Consider the following 19,546-nt stretch of genomic DNA (forward strand, 5'->3'; position numbering starts at 1 on the left):
GGAAAAATGCAGTGGCTTGCTTCCTTTCAATTTCCTGCAGCCGTAACAACTATTGGACATAACAATTCAAGGTCAATGGCAGATCTGCTGTTGGAATCTGAACCTAAAATCATTTGCTCCCCTTTCACAATGTAACAGGAGTTCAAAAAATGTACTTCCAACTTGTGCTTCTTAGAGGAATGGATAACTCTCTCAAAGAAATGTGATCTTTTTGTGAGGCTGCAGGTCTGTGCACCTGCAATAGAAATGTAGTCTTCATTTTTGACTTCTGCCTCCCACCCACCTGGCTCGTCTGCATTTGATAGAGCATATAACAGGGAACATGTTTAAAGGTTGCTCACAGTTTTCCCTTGATACCCAACTTTTCACAAGCAAAATTGCCCGCAGAGTTTAGTCATAAAAGTATGTGCATCTCACAGGTTGGGCCATGAATCTCCTGGGATTCATCTGTTGAATCTCCTGGGATTCATTTGTTAATGAAAGTAGAATACAAGCATAGCCCTCTAAAGGAATCTGCCCTGTAAAAATCCACACATCAGAAAGATACAAATTAGAGAGTGATTACTTCTCTACCTACTAAGTGATATATTCAAGTGCTCCTGATAGTGCCAAGGAATACTAAAAATTTGATATACATTTATTTTAGGAGCACTATTATGGTGTTATGTGTGATTAATACCTGTACAACTTCTGAACACTTTCCAGTAACTCTTCAACTAAAACAACACAAATGTCACTTGAAGTTTTTGCTATAAATGTAACAAGTACTCAGTAGAGAAAACTGAAAAATAATGAAAATAAGTGTAGAGTAATACATTCTCAATCCCACTACCAGATATAATCTTCATTAACTTTGGATGCATACATTGCCACATTGCCAGTATAGTGTGTGCAGATATTTATATGCATGTTCATCCAGCTGCACTCACACTTAAGCTATCATTTTAATCAAAATGGACATAGCTGTTGCATTTTGGACTAAAATTTAAAAGATAGATAAAGAAATATATTTTTCCAAGACCCTTTACTGTTTCAGTGTGATTTACATGACTCTGGCTTTTGCAGTTACATGTGCTCAGAGACCAGAAACTATATCTGAGATATTTTGGAGGCTTTGCCATTTTAGAAATGCCTTATACATGATTGATTTTATAATTTATTGGGGTTTAAGTATGAACCTTAAAACAGTTATGCAAGAGATAATATAATGATTCTTTTTAGTTTGCTGAAATGTCTTTATTGAATCCATCATATATTACTTATAAAAGAGTTTTACAGCTTCAACATAGTTTCTGTACTGTCATATAACATGTTAGGAGAAATAGAAGTGTACTTTTTCTCTGTATAATACTTTAAGATTCATTCATATTGTTTGAAGTATCAGTGGTACTTTCTTTTCTTTTACTAAGTAGTCTCCCATTGTATGAATGTACCATATTTTGTTAACTCATTCATCAGATGATGGACATTTGGATTGTTTCAAGTTTTTAATATTATGAATAAAATTGCTATGCATATTCACATGCATATGACATATATGTGTGGACATATATTTTCATTTCTCTTGGATAAATACATTGGATTAGAATTTCTAAGTCATTTGGTAAGCATATGTTTGACTTTAAGAGGAATTGCCAAACTGTTCTTAAAAGTGGTGGTACCATTTTACATTCTTACCAGCAGAGTATGAGAATTTCAGTTACTCAGCAGCTTTGCCGGCACCTGGTATTGTCAGTCGTTTTAACTTTAGCTATTCTAATAGGTGTACAGTGTATCTCATTATGATTTTAATTTTCTTCTCCCTACTAACTAATGATATCTGATGCAATGTGCTTATTTCCTGTTTGTATATTTTATAGGGTGATGTGTCTATTAATTTTTTCCTTTTTTATTGGATATATTTTTGTATTATTGAGTTATAGTATTCTATACATATTCTAGATGTAAGCCATTTATCAGATACATGTTTTGCAAGTATTTTCTCCTAATCTGTGGCTTTTCTCTTCATTTTCTTAACCATGTCTCTTGAAGATTATAAACTTTTAAGTTTGATGAAACCTAATTTATCAAAGTTTTTTTCATGGTTCATTCATAGTTTTTGTGACCAGTCTAAAAAATACCTGCCTAATGCAAATTAATCAACATTTCATTGTTTTCTTCTGGAAGTTTTACTGACTTAGCTCTTCTGTTTAGGATTATGTTCTATTTTGAGTTCTTTTTTGTATATGGTACAAGGCAGGAGTTGAAATTTGTCTTGTTGCATGTGTATTTTTCAGCACTATTGTTGACAAGATTATCCTTTCTCCCTTGAATTTCTTTGCAACTTTGTTGAAAATTAGTTGACCATATATGTGTGAGTCTATTTCTGAACTCTCCATTCAGAAGAATATCAGATAAAATGATGTTCTTTTATCGTTTTTTGTGTCTGTCCTTTCACCAGTAATACACTGTCTTAATTAAAGTAGCTTTAAAGTCAGTTTAAATTAAGTAGTGTCAGTCCTCTGACTTTATTCCTTTTTTTTCAAAATTGTTTTTTGTTATTTTAGTTATCTTTCTATGTTTTAGACTTAGCTTGTTGATTTCCTTTTTTTTTTTTTTTTTTGAGATGGAGTCTTGCTCTATCCCCCAGGCTGGAGTGCAGTGGCACAATCTCAGCTCACTGCAAGCTCTGCCTCCCGGGTTCAAGCGATTCTCCTGCCTCAGCCTGCTGAGTAGCTGGGATTACAGGCACCTACGACCACGTGCAACTAAATTTTTTTTGTATTTTTAGTAGAAATGGGGTTTCACCATGTTGGCCAGGCTGGTCTCAAACCCCTGACCTTGTGATCCGCCCACCTCGGCCTCCCAAAGTGCTGGGATTACAGGCGTGAGCCACCGCGCCCGGCCAGCTTGTTGATTTCTACAGAGTTCTTTCTGGCATTTTGATTGGCCTTGTGTTTGATCTATAGAACAATTAGGTGATAATTCACATGCTAACATTATTGTCTTCCACTCCATGAACACAATATATATTAATATGTATTTAGATCTTCCTTCATTTCTTTATCAGTATTTTGTAATTTTCAGTTCCAGACATATTTTATATTTGTAACTAAGTGGGTTTTTTTGGAGCTATTGTAAAGGGTACTTTTTAAAATTTGAATTTCTAATTGTTCATTCACAGTGTATGGAAATACAATTTTTGTTTGTATATTGACCTTGTATCCTGCAACCTTGCTGATATGATCTGGCTCTGTGTCCCCACCCAGATTTCATCTTGAATTGTAATTCCCACGTATCGAGGTGCGGGGGGGCATGTAATCCCCATGTGTCAAGGAAAGGAGGCGATTGGATCATGGGGGCAGTTTCACCCATGCTGTTCTTGTAATCATGAGTGAGTTGTCACTAGATCTCACGGTTTTATACGGGGCTCTTCCCCCTTCTCTTTCTCTTCTCTCTCCTGCTGCCGTCTGAAGAAGGTCCTTGCTTCCCTTTCACCTTCTACCATGATTGTAAGTTTCCTGAGGCCTCCCAAACCATGTGGAACTGCGAGTCAATTAAGCCTCTTTCCTTTGTAAATTATCCAGTCTCAGGGAAGTTCTTTACAGCAGTGTAAAAACAGACTAATACACTTGCTAAACTCATTATAGTTCTAGTCGCTTTTTCTTGTATACTTTTAGTATTTTCTATGTAGATGATCATATCATCTGTGAATTAAAGCAGTTTTATTTTTTCCTTTCTAATCTATATGCCTTTTTTAAAAAAAAATTTACTTCAAGTTCTAGGATACATGTGCAGAACGTTCAGGTTTGTTACATAGGTATACATGTACCATGGTGGTTTGCTGCACCTATCAACCTGTCATGTAGGTTTTAAGCCTCTCATGCATTGTTTGTCCTAATGCTCTCCTTCCCCTTGTCCCCCACACCCTATATGCCTTTTATTTCTTTTTCTTGTTCTATTGCACTGGCCAGGACCCCCAGCATGATGTTGAGTAGTAGTGGTGAGAGCAAATAAGTTTGCCTTGTTGTCTGTGATACTAGCTTTATTTTCTTTTATTAAATCAAAAAATTACCCTTTTATTTCTAATTCATTGAATTTTTCAAGTATTTTTTCTGCATCTATTGAGATCATCATATTGCCTTTCTTACTTCATTTGTTTATGTGTGGAATTCTATATTGATTGATTTTTAAATTTCGAATGAGCCTTGCATTCCTGGAATATACTCCACTTTGTCATGATGGATTATCCTTTCTATATGTTTCTGGATTCGATTTGTTAATATTTTATTGAGGACTTTTGCATGTGTCTTCATAAGAGATATTGCACTATAGTGTTATTTTTCTGTTACTGCCTTTGTCTAATTTTGGTATTAGGGTAATGATGGCCTCCAAGTGAGTTTTATCTGATATTCCAGAAACATTTGTGTAGATTTGTTATTGGTATAACATCAACTGGTCTGATGTATTTGGAGTTCCAGAAAGGAAAGAGAAAAAAACGAAACAGAAGACATTTTTAAAAGAAGTAATGGCCAAGAATTGTGCAGGATTAACAAAGCTGTGGAACAAGGTGACATAATCTAACATTCTTGTAACTGTCATCCTAGAAGAAAGAAACAACAGAACAGAAGACGTCTTTGGATTTAAATGGCCAAGAATTTTCTAAACAGACCACAGATCCAAGAAGCTAAAAGAACCTCAAACCAAACCAAATGCCCTCACACACACCTAGCCAATGTGCTAAAAACCAAAGATGAAGAGAAAGTGCTGGAAGCAGAGAAAAAGAAACATTACATATTAATACAAAGGAACAAAGCTAAGAAATACATTTACAGAAATTATATAAGAAGACAACAGAGCAACGTTTGCTGAAAGAAAAACCTCTCAACTCGGTATTCTAAACCCATCTAAAATGTCTTATTAAAAATGAAGGTATAATAAAGACTTTTTTGAAAAAAAGAAGCTAAGAGAATGTAGTAGCAGGAGACCTGCAGTGCAAGAAAAGTTAAAGTCTGTCCAGCATAAGGGATATAATAACAGATAGAAATCTGAATCTACAGAAAGAAAAAACTGGGAATGGGAAACTTGGAAGTAAATATAAAAGATGTTTTTCTCTTATGTTCTATATCTAAAGCAAGCATAATAACAATTTATTGTGGACTTTATAACATATGTCAGAGTAAAATGCATTGCAACAATAGTACAAATAATGAGATAGGAAAATGATGGTACACTACTTTAATGTTATTGCAATATACATTTTGCATATCATTTGAAGTTACACTGTGATACAAGTTATCTCAGTGATAACTTGTATCACAGTGTAAGATGTGTGTTATAAAACCTAGAGCAACTACTAAAAAAATTCAAAAAGTGGTAAAAGTAATAAGCTGCTAATGGAGATAAAATAGAATTTTTAAAAATGCTCAATCCAAAAGAAGGCATTAAAAGATGAACAAAGAATAGATGGAACAAATAGAAAACAATAGTAATATAGTATATTTAAATCAAAGCATAAAAATAATCACATTAAATGTAAATAATCTAACCGTCCCAATTATTTGGCAGAAATTAATTGAATAAAAAACACAAGACCCAACTATAACGTGCCTATAAGAAAACCACTTGAAATATAATGATGCAGGTTAAAATAAAAGGATGGAAACAAATACTATGGAAACACTTATCAAAAGAAAGCTGGAGTAGCTAGAATAAAATCAAAGTATATTTCAGATCAAGGAATATTACTGGGGGTAAAGAAGGACATTAAATAAAGATTAAGGAGTTAATTCATCAAGAAAATACAGTAATCCTAATAGAAATTCCAAAGATGTAAAGCAAGAACTGCTAGAATGGAAAGGGCAAAGAGAAACTAATATCGTTGAATAATTCAACACTCTCTTGTCAGTAACTGATAGAACAAGTGGGCAAAAATCAGCAAGGATAAAAGACCTGAGCAACACTATCAACCACCTTGACCTAACCGACAAGTAGAGAACATTCCACCCAATAACACATGCTTTCCAAGTGCACATGGAACACTCAGCAAGATTGACCAGATTATGGACAGCAAAATGAGTCTTAACAAATTTAAAAATATTGATATCATGGAAGAATCCTCTCTGACTACAACAGAATTAAACTAGAAATTATTGAGATACCTAGAAAAATCTTTTTTTTTTTTTCTTTTTCAAATGGAGTCTTGCTCTGTCACCCAAACTGGAGTATAGTGGAGCGATCTCCGCTCACTGCAGCCTCCACCTCCCGGGTTCAAGTGATTCTCCTGCCTCAGCTTCTTGAGTAGCTGGGATTACAGACGCCTGCTACCATGCCTGGCTAATTTTTATATTTTTAGTGGAGACAGCGTTTCACCATGTTGGCCAGGCTGGTCTCGAACTCCTGACCTCAGGTCATCCACCCACCTTGGCCTCCCAAAGTGCTGGGATTATAGGCGTGAGCCACTGCGCCCGGCTGAAAAATTTTAAGTATTTGGAAATCAATGTGCTTCTAAACTCATGTGTCAAATATATCACAGAGGAAGTTACAACATATTTTGAATTGAATGAAAATGAAAATGCCAGATCAAAATTTGTAGGACACAGCTAAAGCAATGCTTGAGGGAATGTCCTAGCATTAAATGTTTATTATAGATGAATAAAATTCTGTAAGATTTAAGCTTGCATATAAAAAACTTGAAGAGTAAGAGCTAATTAAACCCAAAACAGACAGAAGGATGGAAATAATGAAGATAAGAACAGAAATCAATGGAATTTAAAAATGAAAGCAATAGAGAAAAAAAATCAATGAAGCAAATAATTGGTTCTTTGAAAAGCATAATAAAAATGAATGACACCAAAAATTGGTTCTTTCAAAAGTGTAATAAAAATGATAAACTTTTAGCTCAATGCAGTCCAATATAAACATGGGAGACATATATATAATTTAAAATCTTCCAATAGCCGCATTAACCAAAGCAAAAAGAAATCGATTTTAATAGTGTATTTTATTAACCTATGCAAAATATTTCAAATATGAACAATATAAACAATTATTGATAAGCTATGTAACATTCTTTTTTTATACTAAGTCTTCAGAATCTGTGTATTTTATAATTGGAGTACACATTAATTTGAACTAATAACATTTCCAGTGCTCACTTGCCACATGTGGGTAGTGGCTACCATATTGGACAATACAGCTCACAAATAAACACTATGAGGAATGACAAAGGGAACATTACTGCAGATCCTCAAGTTGTTATTTCAATAGAAATAGGACACTATATATTACATAACAAATTTATGTCCATGAATTCAACAACTAAAATAAATGCACAGATTCCTTGAAAGACACAAATTATCAAAACATACTCTAGAAAAGTAAATAATATGAGTTATTTTCTATGTGTTTTAAATAAGTTGAGTTGATAGTTTAAAACCTCTCAAGAAAGAAAACTCCAGGCATATTTAAGGAACATGCTCTGTTTTATCTTTTTCATCCTTTTTTCTCTTTCTTAGGTTTGGATAATTTCTATTAATCTATATTCAGTTTCACTTATTCTTTCCTCTGCTCTGTGCAGTCTGCTGGTCTGCTCATTGAAGAAATGTCTTATCCCTGCTATCATGTATTTCTGTTTCTCTGCTGAAATATCACACCTGTTCATGTGCCTTTATACTAGATCCTTACATATGTTAAATCATTAACATATTAATAACTAATATATACTATCAAATTTGATTAAGAATCGATATTTTAAGTTTAAAATTAGTTTAACATTACTTTTAAATCACCTGTCTCATAGATATGACATCTGGTGCATCTTTGGGTCTGGCTCTGTTGACTGCTTTATCTCTTGATATCTTTATCTCTTGATACTTTTTTAATCTTTATGTGTATATATGTGTCTTATAATTTTTTTGAATCCTAGACATTGTCTATAGAAGACAAAAAGCTAAATCCCAGATACCATGTATAGACAAATAAGAGCTAAATTATATTTAAGCTCAGAAACAGTCATGCCTCTTCTATCAGTCATTAGTGTCAGGGATTGAGTGAGTCTAGTGAAGTAGTTGACCTTGGTTTGAGTTTTGCTTTGTTTGGGTTGGCTTCAGTGCACCAACAACTTCAAAACCCCAGCTGCTACTGCTACTTTATGCCTTGTGTGTGGTCGGGTTTGGCAGTGGATGGTTTCTCTATGTTGCTGCTCAACTCTCCGCTTTCAGCACATCTTGCATATTCATGTCACAGAGAAAGTCCCTCCGTGTTCTTACCTCTCCACCATGTAGGCTGCTGTCACTTGTGACTCAGTGGGAGGCTTATGATGGAGATAGTGGGGATTTTTACTTCTGGACTAGCCTGAGACTTGGGCAGGCCTTTGTGTATGTAGAACCCAAGGTTGCAGTTTTCTTAGGGTTACTGTCCCTTGCCCTCCTATGGCAGCCAAACTCTGCCTTGCACCTGTGGGTGTACTTGGGTCAGAGAGCTTCCTACCTGTCTTCTAGTGGGAGCAGATTTCTCTTTGTATCATCACAGTATTTTGTGCCAAAGCCTATTTTCTGTTTCAGCTCTAGGGACAGACGGCTTTTGCTTCTACCTCACCCTCAACAGGCCAGGGTACCTTTGCCTGGGCTGGGTGGCCGAAGGGTTTCTGCTGCTCTCCTGTGGCAGACTGCTTATGGCTGTTATTCAGTATAAGACATATTGTTTGTGCAGAGGAAGTTTCCTGTTCCTCCCTCAAGGACAGATACGACCTTTGTTTCTACCCCTCCCTTGGCCCCAGCAGCTTAAAGACTTTTTAAGACTTGGACTTCATCTGAAAGAAGTGTTCAGGAAGCAGACAGAATTTCATGAAGACAGGTGTCATGCCACCAAGAGCAGCTCTTTCAGGTCTCTTGCTGTCACTCACATCTTTCACATGGGCCCACGAGTGTGTATTCTCCTTGTGTCTGGGGCTCCGGGGATTCTAAACTGTCACACCAGCCCACATTCAGTATCTAAAAGTTTGTTGAAAATTTTGCAGTTTTCTGCTTTCCCATTTTTATAGTAGCCTTCTCTTCCTCTTGTGCTCTGCCATAGGTGAAACAATTTGTGTATTCTGACTTTACTTTCCATGGCGGGGCTTGTCACATTTTGGAATTTAGCTTACCTGGTTGCGTTGCAATCTCATGTCTCTGATGGGCTTAAGAAAATGTATGATTTTGTAGATAATGTGATTTTTTCTCTCCTTGTTGGAGTGGTAGCTATGTTCACTTTCAGCCTTCTGTATCCTAAGTAGAAGCAGAACTCCTTTTTTTTCCTTCAGCGTTGTTAAAACCGTACCTTTTTACATTCTCTGTTTTTAAATTCCCAGCATAGGTTTTACAACTATTATATTCTACATTTTCCACTCTTTATTACCCTTAGGACACTTCTGACCACTTGAAAATTTTTATAGGCAGTTGCCTTATTTGCAAAATGTAGTTGTCATTAATGTGAAACTGTGACCATACTGCTTTGTTTATGCTATTTGTGCTTGCTTAAGGATGTTCAGATTATTCTGACAGTGATAGCTTGGAGAATACGGCTGATTCTTAAAATAGGATCAGGGCTTATTTACTAGTTTCTTTAGGAAGATATTTCTAATGAGAGGAATTTTCTTACTATTAATTGAATTTTTAGTTTGGGCACATTTTCATATTAGAACTTGGTTGCAAGTGACAGAAGCCCAACTCAAGCAAGTTCAATAATTATTTATTATCTTTTGTTGACTTTGGCACCAAAAACTTTTTTAAAATTTAAAAAAGCATATGGAGTATCTTACAAAACCTGAAGAGAATACAGGCAGGCTTGAAGGAGAACTAAAGCAAGCAAAGACTAAAAGCTATTAGGATTCTCTTCATTTCTTCACTCTGCTTCTCACCGCAATCTTCTGTAGTCCTCCTCTCTGCAGGGAGACCTTCCTTTGCTTTGCTGGTGCTCACACTGGGAATCATTCCCGTAGACAGCTCTCATATTAGATCTCTTAATGCTAACAGGATCTCCTTGGGTCCTACATCTTTAAATTCATCAGAAAAATTGATGAATCCAGCTTGGATACTGATGGATCTAGCTTGGGACAGTTGTCCATTTCTGAATCAACTGTATCAAGGGCACAGGATCTGAGAAAATGACAGAGACCTGCTCAGGTTAAGCCTAATGCCCACCCTTGGACCAGGCCACTGTGGTTGGCAGGTAGACTTCTATTATGCAGAATGAATTGTCTCGGGTAACCTTCTGGGTTGGTAGAAGGAGCTTGAGATAGAAATAAGGATCTGATAAAAGTTTCCTAAACTAATTAATTATGAGACATCTTGAAAAGCAAATGAAACCCTAAAAATGTCTTTTCTTTATGTAGTATGGGCATATGTCCTGGTTTGAAAAAAAATCAGTATCAATTGTTGTCGCAGTATAGATGTTTACTGTGCCTCAAATATTTTCATGATACTGATATATTTTTTGTAGTTTAAGATCAAAGGTACTTAGTAATAAACCCACGAGATGTGTTGGTTTATTGGGGCTCAATGATAATATCTAACTAATAAAACAAAATAGATTAAAATAAACATTTTGTGCACTTTTTTCCTAAAAATGAATTGATTTATAAGACAGAGCCATACTTACTTGATCTAAGGTTCTTGCTGGGGCTACTCTTGCATTTGAGTTTGAGATTTTTTATGTGGATGTGGTTTCATTATAGAAAGTGATTTAGAATCCACTTTATGAGCCATGCAGCTGAAAAGATTTCAGATATGATGGCTTGTGGGCATGACAGTTGTACACCTTTCACTGGGGTTGAACCTCCATAAGCTAAATTATGGAGTACTTACAGGCACACATTTTTCCTGTCAAGAACTATGGGGCATGTAAAATGCATTTATGATTGATAGTAAGGCACACAGAGTTTAAAACCCACATTTTTAAAGTTAGACTGGTTAACCTTGTACAATACTATAACATGGTGCTCCGCAATTAGAAGCACAGAGCAGTAACATTTGCTGCCAAAAGAGCCGTATTTATTAACTCAACAAAGCTATAAGGAAAAGAATTTGAAAGGCGGAACACAGTATTTCATCTTGAGAATCATTTTTGATCTTCATCATCAGAGGTCTTACAGTACTACTTTTTTAAAAAACTGGACATGCTAATCAATCCTATAAAATCTGAAGGGTTATGAATTTTTCATTACTGCATTGTGGCTTTCAAGTTAACCGTAAATATTTATAAATCTCCTCTTCCCAATACATATAAAGGTAAAAGAAAACGAAAAGAATTGAGGACAATAGCATTTTGACTTGTTATCTCGTTTTTTGATACGTAAGATTTTGCAAAAATAAAAAAACTATTTCATTGCCTAGTGCAAAACAAGGGGGGAAAAGAGTGTCTTAAACCATAGATATTATTTTGCAATAGGTAATTATTTCCAATCCATTGTGGTTAGAAATAAGGAATTTGAATATTAGTGGCTTTGTAGAATTTATGAAAACACAAACTATAGGCAACTTAAACTTAGCCTTATCTCATCCCAAGCCTTTGAATCTAAGAAAATGCCAAGAGATGCTAGACTGTTCCATGAATAAAAGATACTTCATCTGACAAGAAAAGAGGAGCAGGGGTGTATTTTCTTGGGCTTATTGTTGGTACCTTATTATTTCTTTGAGAATTTATTTTACTTTTGAGTTGAAAAACTGATTGTCATGTCTTCTATCTTTATAAGGATACAAAGTCATGAGAGAAAAATATGTAATAATCTTCCTACTGGTTTCTGCCCTTTAAAAGTGTCTATCCTGACTAACATTTGTTTGCTTATAATCCAAAAAAAATGATAGTACAGGAAAAAAGCTTGATAAATGATATACTTTCTGCCACTCAAAAATGGGTTTGATCTTGTTTCAGGATTCATTTCGGAATGAAAGGCTCCATCATGATTAATCCACTTGAGTATAAATATAAAAATGGAGCTTCTCCTGTTTTGGAAGTGCAGCTCACCAAAGATTTGATTTGTTTCTTTGACTCATCAGTAGAACTCAGGTAAAAAAAATTAAATAAAAGTACTTACGCTGCAATACTGCAGAGCTTGGTTTGGGATGTCACATATGTGACTAAAGAAACAAATAGTTTGTAATTGATGAAACCTCATTTTAAAGAAGCCTTCAGATAATATAATTTGTAAGGTCTTTGTTGTTTGCATATATAACTCTTATACGCTGATTAACATAAAGTGCTTATAGCAAAGCTCATTTTAAATGACACTTTGTGAAATTATAACCAGACTTATGATTAATGTGTTTTATATTCCTTTCTATAGAAACTCAGTGGAAAGCCAACAGAGAATAAGAATGATGAAAGAATTAGATGTATGTTCACCTGAATTTAGTTTCTTGAGAGCAGAAAGTGAACTTAAAAAACAGAAAGGCCGGATGCTAGGTGATGTGCTAATGGATCAGAACGTATTGCCTGGAGTAGGGAACATCATCAAAAATGAAGCTCTCTTTGACAGTGGTCTCCACCCAGCTGTTAAAGTAAGTTTTAAGTATTTTCTTAATTATCTGTTGATTTTTCAGTACTGTGAAGGAACCAACGTGGAAGCCGTAACTCTGCATTGCAGTAACACAGTCTCATCAGACTTCAGGTGTCCCGCTTCCCATCTCTACCCAGGTCAATTTCTCGGTGCAGCCGGCTCCGACCACTGCACTTCCAGTTGCCTTGTGCACACCCTCCCACTCCACATTTCACTCTATCAGTCTTCCTTAACTTGCCCTGCTTTTTGTTCTCTCCATCCAGGTATCCCTTTCACACATAACATATTTACTTATTATACTGATTGTTTAAAAGCTGTCTCCTTCCGCTAGAACACTGTCTCAAAAGAAAACAAGGCTTTTGTTCACTGAAGTATCCCAACATCTAGAACATGGCCTGTGGTGTATGGTAGGCATTAGATATTAATATTTGTGGAATATGTGAATGAACTAACTCACAACTTATTTTCTCTCTCTGGCATAGTAAGTACATGTTCTGCACACGCTCGTGTATTCCTGATTACAGCTGTTGGTGACATTAGAAGCTGCTGTTGTGGAAGGATAGCAATGGAAGGAAATGAAAACAAAATGTAGAGCCCTTGTTCACATAGGCCGGAGTGAAGGGAAAGTATTGGCCTGCTAGCGGGGATTCCAGGACAAGACATGAGTTTGTTATTTTATTTTTTTCTTGTTCTACAACTGGAGAGACTTGAACTTATTTATATATTGCAAAAAAAAAAAAAAGTGGTTAAAGGCCAGAGGTTAAAATTGTAGAAAAGGGAATGGGGATGAATACAGCAATGTTCTAAGAGGGTGAGAGAGGTGAGAACCCTAACCCAGGTAGAATGCATACATTTTAGTTTCTAGGGAAGACCTCTACATTGGGGCTTTTATCAAGACTTGTTGGTACTAACTAAATTAATTTTTAGCTCTTTTAGCTGAATTATTTTTTTACATAATTGACTCTATTAACTAAATTATCTTTTACATAAACCCAGGTTATTTTTTCACTTTGTGTAGATAATTACTAGATAGTTTTAGTAATACCCAAATCAGTAGGAATGAAGCTTTAAAAGAAGCCAGTTAATGATAGGTCTAGATTAGATTCTGCTTTTTGATACTTGGAACAAGTGAGTTCAGTATGGAAATAATGAAACTGAACTTTAACAAGAGTGAGTTTTTTAAAAATCACTTAGACCTCTATGAAAGTTGTTTTCGAAAAAAAAAGAACCCAGGGTATTGTTGTTATCTGTAATGCACTGAGAATTTACTTTTTATCTCTGCATCCAGCCATCCATCCATCTAGGAAAAGATCATTTACCCATAATGCCTGGGGGTTTAAAAATTAATGACATTGGCCAGGCATGGTGGTTCACGCCTGTAATCCCAGCACTTTGGGAGGCTGATGCAGGCAGATCACGAGGTCAAGAGGTTGAGACCATCCTGGCCAACAAGGTGAAACCCTGTCTCTACTAAAAATACAAAAATGAGCTGGGCATGGTGGCACACGCCTGTAGTACCAGCTACTCAAGAAGCTGAGGCAGGACAATCGCTTGAGCCTGGGAGGTGGAGGTTGCAGTGAGCAGAGATCACGCCACTGCACTCCAGCCTGGCAACAGAGTGAGACTCTGTCTCACACACACACAAAAAAAAAAATTTCTGAAGTTTAGCTATTAGTTTCTTAAAAGCACGTGCACAATTACTGAAAAAGTACAGTTTAACCTTTCAAGATGTGACTTAATATAGTATGTAAGATATGGAAAGTAATAAATGTTTTGGATGTATGCAAGTTTTAAAGTTTAAGTGAACAACTGAGGAATATGTATAATACTTTCAGGATGACTATGTTGATTAGATTTTCACTTTTATAGTCACTGGTAAGTAATTTTCTTTGTACATGTATGTGTCTGTTTATATGCAGCTTCCCTCAGTATACACAGGGGATCAATTGCAGTACTCCTGCCTATACCAAATCCATGCACACTGAAGTCCTGCAGTTGGCCCTAGGGACACTGCTATACAAAAAGTCAGCCCTACACACATGCAGGCTTCACATCTCACAAATATTATATTTTTCATCCATGTTTGATTGAAAAAAATCTACATATAGGTGGACCTGCTCAGTTCAAACCTGTGTCGTTGAAGGGTCAGCTATACATGTAGATATCACACACAGGCAACAAGCATGAGGCATCAGAGGGTTTCTTTTGGGATTGCCATTGACAGTACCTGTGCCAAATAATAATTCTGCAAGGGTAACACTGAGATTTATGTTAGGCTGTGTCAAAAAAATTCTTCAGTAAGGTCTGTGTCTGAGCTCTTCCATGTGTTAATAAGTACTTTGATATTAATGCATGTATATAAATGCATATCTTTTTTAAAGCTTGATAGTGACCTTGGTGGTCATCTACTCCTGTGCCTATTTTCCCTTCCCTCCTTTCTGTTTTATATTGTTCTTCGTAATTTTTTTTTTCAAGTCCAGCAAGACTTCTCAAGGTGTCTGATAGACAATGCTGAGACTTTGAAGATGTCTAATACAGAATAAATATTCAATAATTGCTTGAATTTACCATTAAAATTTATAAATAGAAATCATATTTTTCAGTAATATCAGTTCAAAATAAAACTACTGTTAATGGTACTAAATAGATCCATGAGAAATAGAGCTGTAGAAGATATGCATATATGATTGACTTTTGAACAACACAGGAATTGGGGTGCTCACCCCCCCCACTTAAAATCTATATGCAATTTTTGACTCTTCAAAAACATAACTACTAATAGCCTACTGTTGATCAGAAGCCTTACTGATAAGATAGTTCACACATATTCTGTATGTTTTATGTGTTACATATGTATTATTACAATAAAGTAAGCTTGAGAAAAGAAATTGTTATTAAGAATATTCTAAGAGCCAGGTGTGATGGTCTGCGCCTGCAGTCCCAGCTACTTGGGAGGCTGAGGCGGAAGGATGGCTGAGCCCAGGAGTTTGAAGCTGCAGTGAGTTATGATGATGCCGCTGCACTCCAGCCTGGGCAATAGGTGAGACCCTATCTCTAAAAAAACAGAAGAATATCATAAGGATTATATTTACTATTCATTAAGTGGAAGTCGGTCATCATAAAGCTCTTCCTCCTCATCATCATTACATTGAATAGATTGGGGAGGAAGAGGAGGGGTTGGTCTTGCTTTCTCAGGGATGGCAGAGGTGCAAAAAAATCTGCGTGTAAGTGGACCCTCCCAATTCAAACCCATGTTGTTCAAAGGTCAACTGTATTCAAAATCTGTTTACAGTTCTCTTTCACAGAATTGGCAAGGCGTATTATTTCTTACAGTAAGGAGCAAGTCATGAAACTAGGCTCTGCTGTTTTTTCCACTTTAAGGTTTTTCAATTAACAGATGAACAGACCCATCACCTTGTGAAAATGATACGTGATTTCAGCATTCTCTTTTACAGGGTAAGAGCACAATTTTTCAACTACGTAAAATGTAAAATGTCAGTGGTTTCCTTTTGGATTGCACCAAAAAATGTGAAAGCTGTACATAGCCATCTAGTGGAAAGAGCATGGAGGTGCATTAGGGAGAGTGACATTATGTGGGTGTAATTAACATCTTGAAATTCTAGGTCATAGGTCAGTTCAAACTCGTCTAACTATAATCATATTCAATTATCTTTATACCAAGTTGGGAGCAGCCATGTTGGCATTTCACAGATTCTTTTTCTATTTTTGGATAAATAAAATATAGAAAGTCTAGGGAGGCTGACCTACAGTAACACTTTCAGATAACCTTAGTTCCATCAGGCTTTGCCACTGACTATAGACCTTGGTTCAATCAAGCTTTGCCACTTACTACTATCTGTGTGGTTTAGATTATTTGGATAACTTTATTTAAGTTCAGTTTCTTCATCTGTAAAATGGGATAATAATGTTTCTCTGTCTACCACAGTTTTGAGAATGAAGTACTTGCTAACTCGTAAATGTGGACAGTTATATACTATATGCATATATAGAATTCAATAAACACATCTTTTAAACAAAGTAATGCAAATATGTCCTTTCTTCACAGTCGATTTTCTGTATCCAAAATTTTCATTTTTACTATGTTCAGAAGGCAGGTATTGTAGTATTCTTTATTAATTGGCCTAAAATGTAAATGAACCTCTTGCTCTGCAGATCTGTCTTGAGTAACTGTGGCTGTGTTTAAATTGCATTTGCTTACTTCTTCCTCCAGAAAAAGATGACCATAGAAAACTGCCCATTTCCACCCAGATTAAATTAATATAAATTGTGTAATTTTCAGCTCATACATGGTGAGCCATATTGCTGGGCTTTTAAATTTTCACAGTGCTGGTGGAAACTCAAGATATTTTCTTTGTAGGAACCTTAAATATTTGTGAGTGGAATAAAACTGACAAAATATATCAAAATATCTTTTGAAGTAGAATTTATACCAAAATGGAATATATTCTCTGCTAGGATGGTATTTGAATGTTTATTTTCTTTCTTTTTTTTTTTTTTTGTGAATCTCTAAGGTTAAACAAGAAAAAAATTGTCCTTTTTCAGATCAACAAAGAAAATGCTCTTATTAAATTTTTTCCCCTAGAAGTAAGTTTTTTGGTTGTTGAAACTGAGTGAGCAGTTTCAGTCTTCTAAAAATAATCGTATTTCAAGCTAATCTAGCCTTTTTCTTTTAACTATATAATTATGGTTAATTAAACCTTAAAAGCATAAAAGACATTTTTAAATATAGAACTTTTACATGTCATTTAGATAAGAGGATAAAGCTATGCAAAGAGCAATTTTGAATACTAATGTCATTAAATAATGACTTATTTCACACAAATTTTATTTGACAAATATTACCAAATCTTATCAATACCTTTTTCTCTGATGAAAGAAAAGATTATATTGACATATGTACAAACATATGTAAATTTTTAACATATGATTTTCAGAGATGACTTTCAAGAATGTGTCTTTGGCTCCTTGGCCGCACTGTTTTGTGGATAACAGAATTTTTTTTTTTTTTTTTTTTTTTTTAGTGCCGTAAAGCAGGACTTGCTCTCTCTAAACACTATAAGGTTTACAAGCGTCCTAATTGTGGTCAGTGCCACTGCAGAGTAACTGTGTGCCGCTTTGGGGACAATAACAGAATGACATATTTCTGTCCTCACTGTCAAAAAGAAAATCCTCAACATGTTGACGTATGGTAAGATATCTAATTTAAAGGGATACCATTTGCCCTAACCATCTAACTAAAAGGCTAATAATAAGAGAATATAACTGAATAACTGCCAGGCTATTCAGAAGAGAATGTAACTCAAAAGTATTCTAGTCCTTGGAAGGAAATAGTAAATAATGTCACCAAAGAACCCAAAGGAGCCAAAGGTGATTTATGGACCAGTTCTGAACTTCGGTGGAAAATCTCTGGCTCAGGGAATAATATCTAGCCTTTACCTTTAACCTAGTTTGTAAAGTGAGTACCAGGAGATGTCAATAATTGGAAAAAATGCAGCTAGCTTCAAAAGTCTCTGCTTCACTTAGAAATAATATTCTAAAACATGAGCAAGATCTTTTTACAGATTGTATGTGTTGTTGGTGAAATAATAGACCACTTACTAAACTCACGTGTGGTGGTTCTGCCAGTTGCTGAGTATGTCTCTTCCAATGATGCATTATTCCAGAACTGGAGAAATAACTGCAGGATAGGTTTGAGGACTTACTGTGAGAGGTATTTGGGCTAAAACTCCATTGATCACCTGACCTGACTGGTGGTGGATCACAGTGATATTTTTGTCTCCTGGAATTAGTGTCAGTTCAGAGCCAGTGTCCAATAATTCTTAAAAAGTCTGATTATTTTCTTTTCCCCAATGTACAGTTACCTTGGTAACAGGCCATGGGACCTTTTGGGGAAATCTAAGAGAAAGATTATGCAGTATAAAGCAGCTGCATAGCAGTATATGTGATTATAAATCAGTAGTACCAGTATGACATGAGGCACATAAAATGCTGCACGGGTTCAGGGATATTAGAGGTTTCCATGTGCAGGAAGGTTGGGAAGATCTCAAAGAAAGCGTCATTTGAATGGAGCTCCTTGTTCCACTCTTTCCCCCCTTCTCCCTACTGTACTTGACTAGACTTAAAAAAAAGTATCATTTGAAATTTACTTTAAAAAATAGAATTTTGATTAAATGATAAAGCAAACAGTATTTAATTGGAAAAAAGGAGCATGGCCACAAACCTTGAATCATTAATAAACATGGCATGGTGGAGGGATGATGAGAATACTGGCCAACCCCAACAGAGGCTCCATGTTGTGGAATAGTAAAAGCTAGTTTTACAAGGGAGGATGGGATCAAATGGTGGGGATCATTAGTAGTTTGGGGAATGGTTAAGGTCTTTCCTAAATTAGCACATTAAGGACTTTTAGTTGATTGTAGCATAGTTAACACGGAAAACGAAGAGACTGAAAATGCCTATAAAGAAGCTGGTGCAGAGTAATGGGCAAGCGATGGTTACCAGCCTGGGGTCAAGACACTGGACATGGTACCCTAGTAAAACTTTTTAAAAGTCAACAAGGACTGTGGCAGATTTGATAGGTAAGATAATGCAAAAGGTTTCAGGACCAAATAATAAAAATGTTCACATTGTGGGTCTGGGAAAATTGGGATGCAGCAGTGAAGATGCCATATGTGTTAGATACGTGAAAGAACCGTGGAATATCCAGGAAGACACGTCTTAGGGGCTGCGATCCAGGATGAGAGGGGCTGTCGGCACAGTGCTGTTGATTGAAGCATTCCAACTTCTCAGTTCAGTAAGAATGAAAAAGGAAATGAGCCAAGGTCTGAGCTTCAGCAAATACCTATAACTACAAAGTGGGCAGGAAAGAAAAAGCAAAGGAAACAAAACCATAGGATTGGACATAGGAAGAGACTCAGGGCACTACTCGGCTGTGGGAAACCCGGGAGGTGGGAAGGGCCGTCATGTCTGTAGAGCTCGGGGGCAGGGGAGGGAGCTGGCATGCAGAGGAAG

At 35.9% G+C, this 19,546-nt stretch overlaps 1 protein-coding gene across 1 annotated transcript in view; it reads left to right on the forward strand.

Annotated features, from left to right (window-relative positions):
- Positions 1 to 19,546, forward strand: part of NEIL3 (nei like DNA glycosylase 3) — a 56,931-nt gene that overhangs the window by 14,028 nt on the left and 23,357 nt on the right. The window contains exons 3-6 of the mRNA XM_003276671.4: positions 11,890 to 12,024; positions 12,302 to 12,515; positions 15,896 to 15,970; positions 17,557 to 17,723. Of these exons, the coding sequence (XP_003276719.1) occupies positions 11,890 to 12,024; positions 12,302 to 12,515; positions 15,896 to 15,970; positions 17,557 to 17,723 (591 nt within the window). The remainder of the gene's footprint in view (positions 1 to 11,889; positions 12,025 to 12,301; positions 12,516 to 15,895; positions 15,971 to 17,556; positions 17,724 to 19,546) is intronic.

Source organism: Nomascus leucogenys, chromosome 7b, assembly GCF_006542625.1.
Source record: "Nomascus leucogenys isolate Asia chromosome 7b, Asia_NLE_v1, whole genome shotgun sequence".
Classification (NCBI taxonomy): domain Eukaryota; kingdom Metazoa; phylum Chordata; class Mammalia; order Primates; family Hylobatidae; genus Nomascus; species Nomascus leucogenys.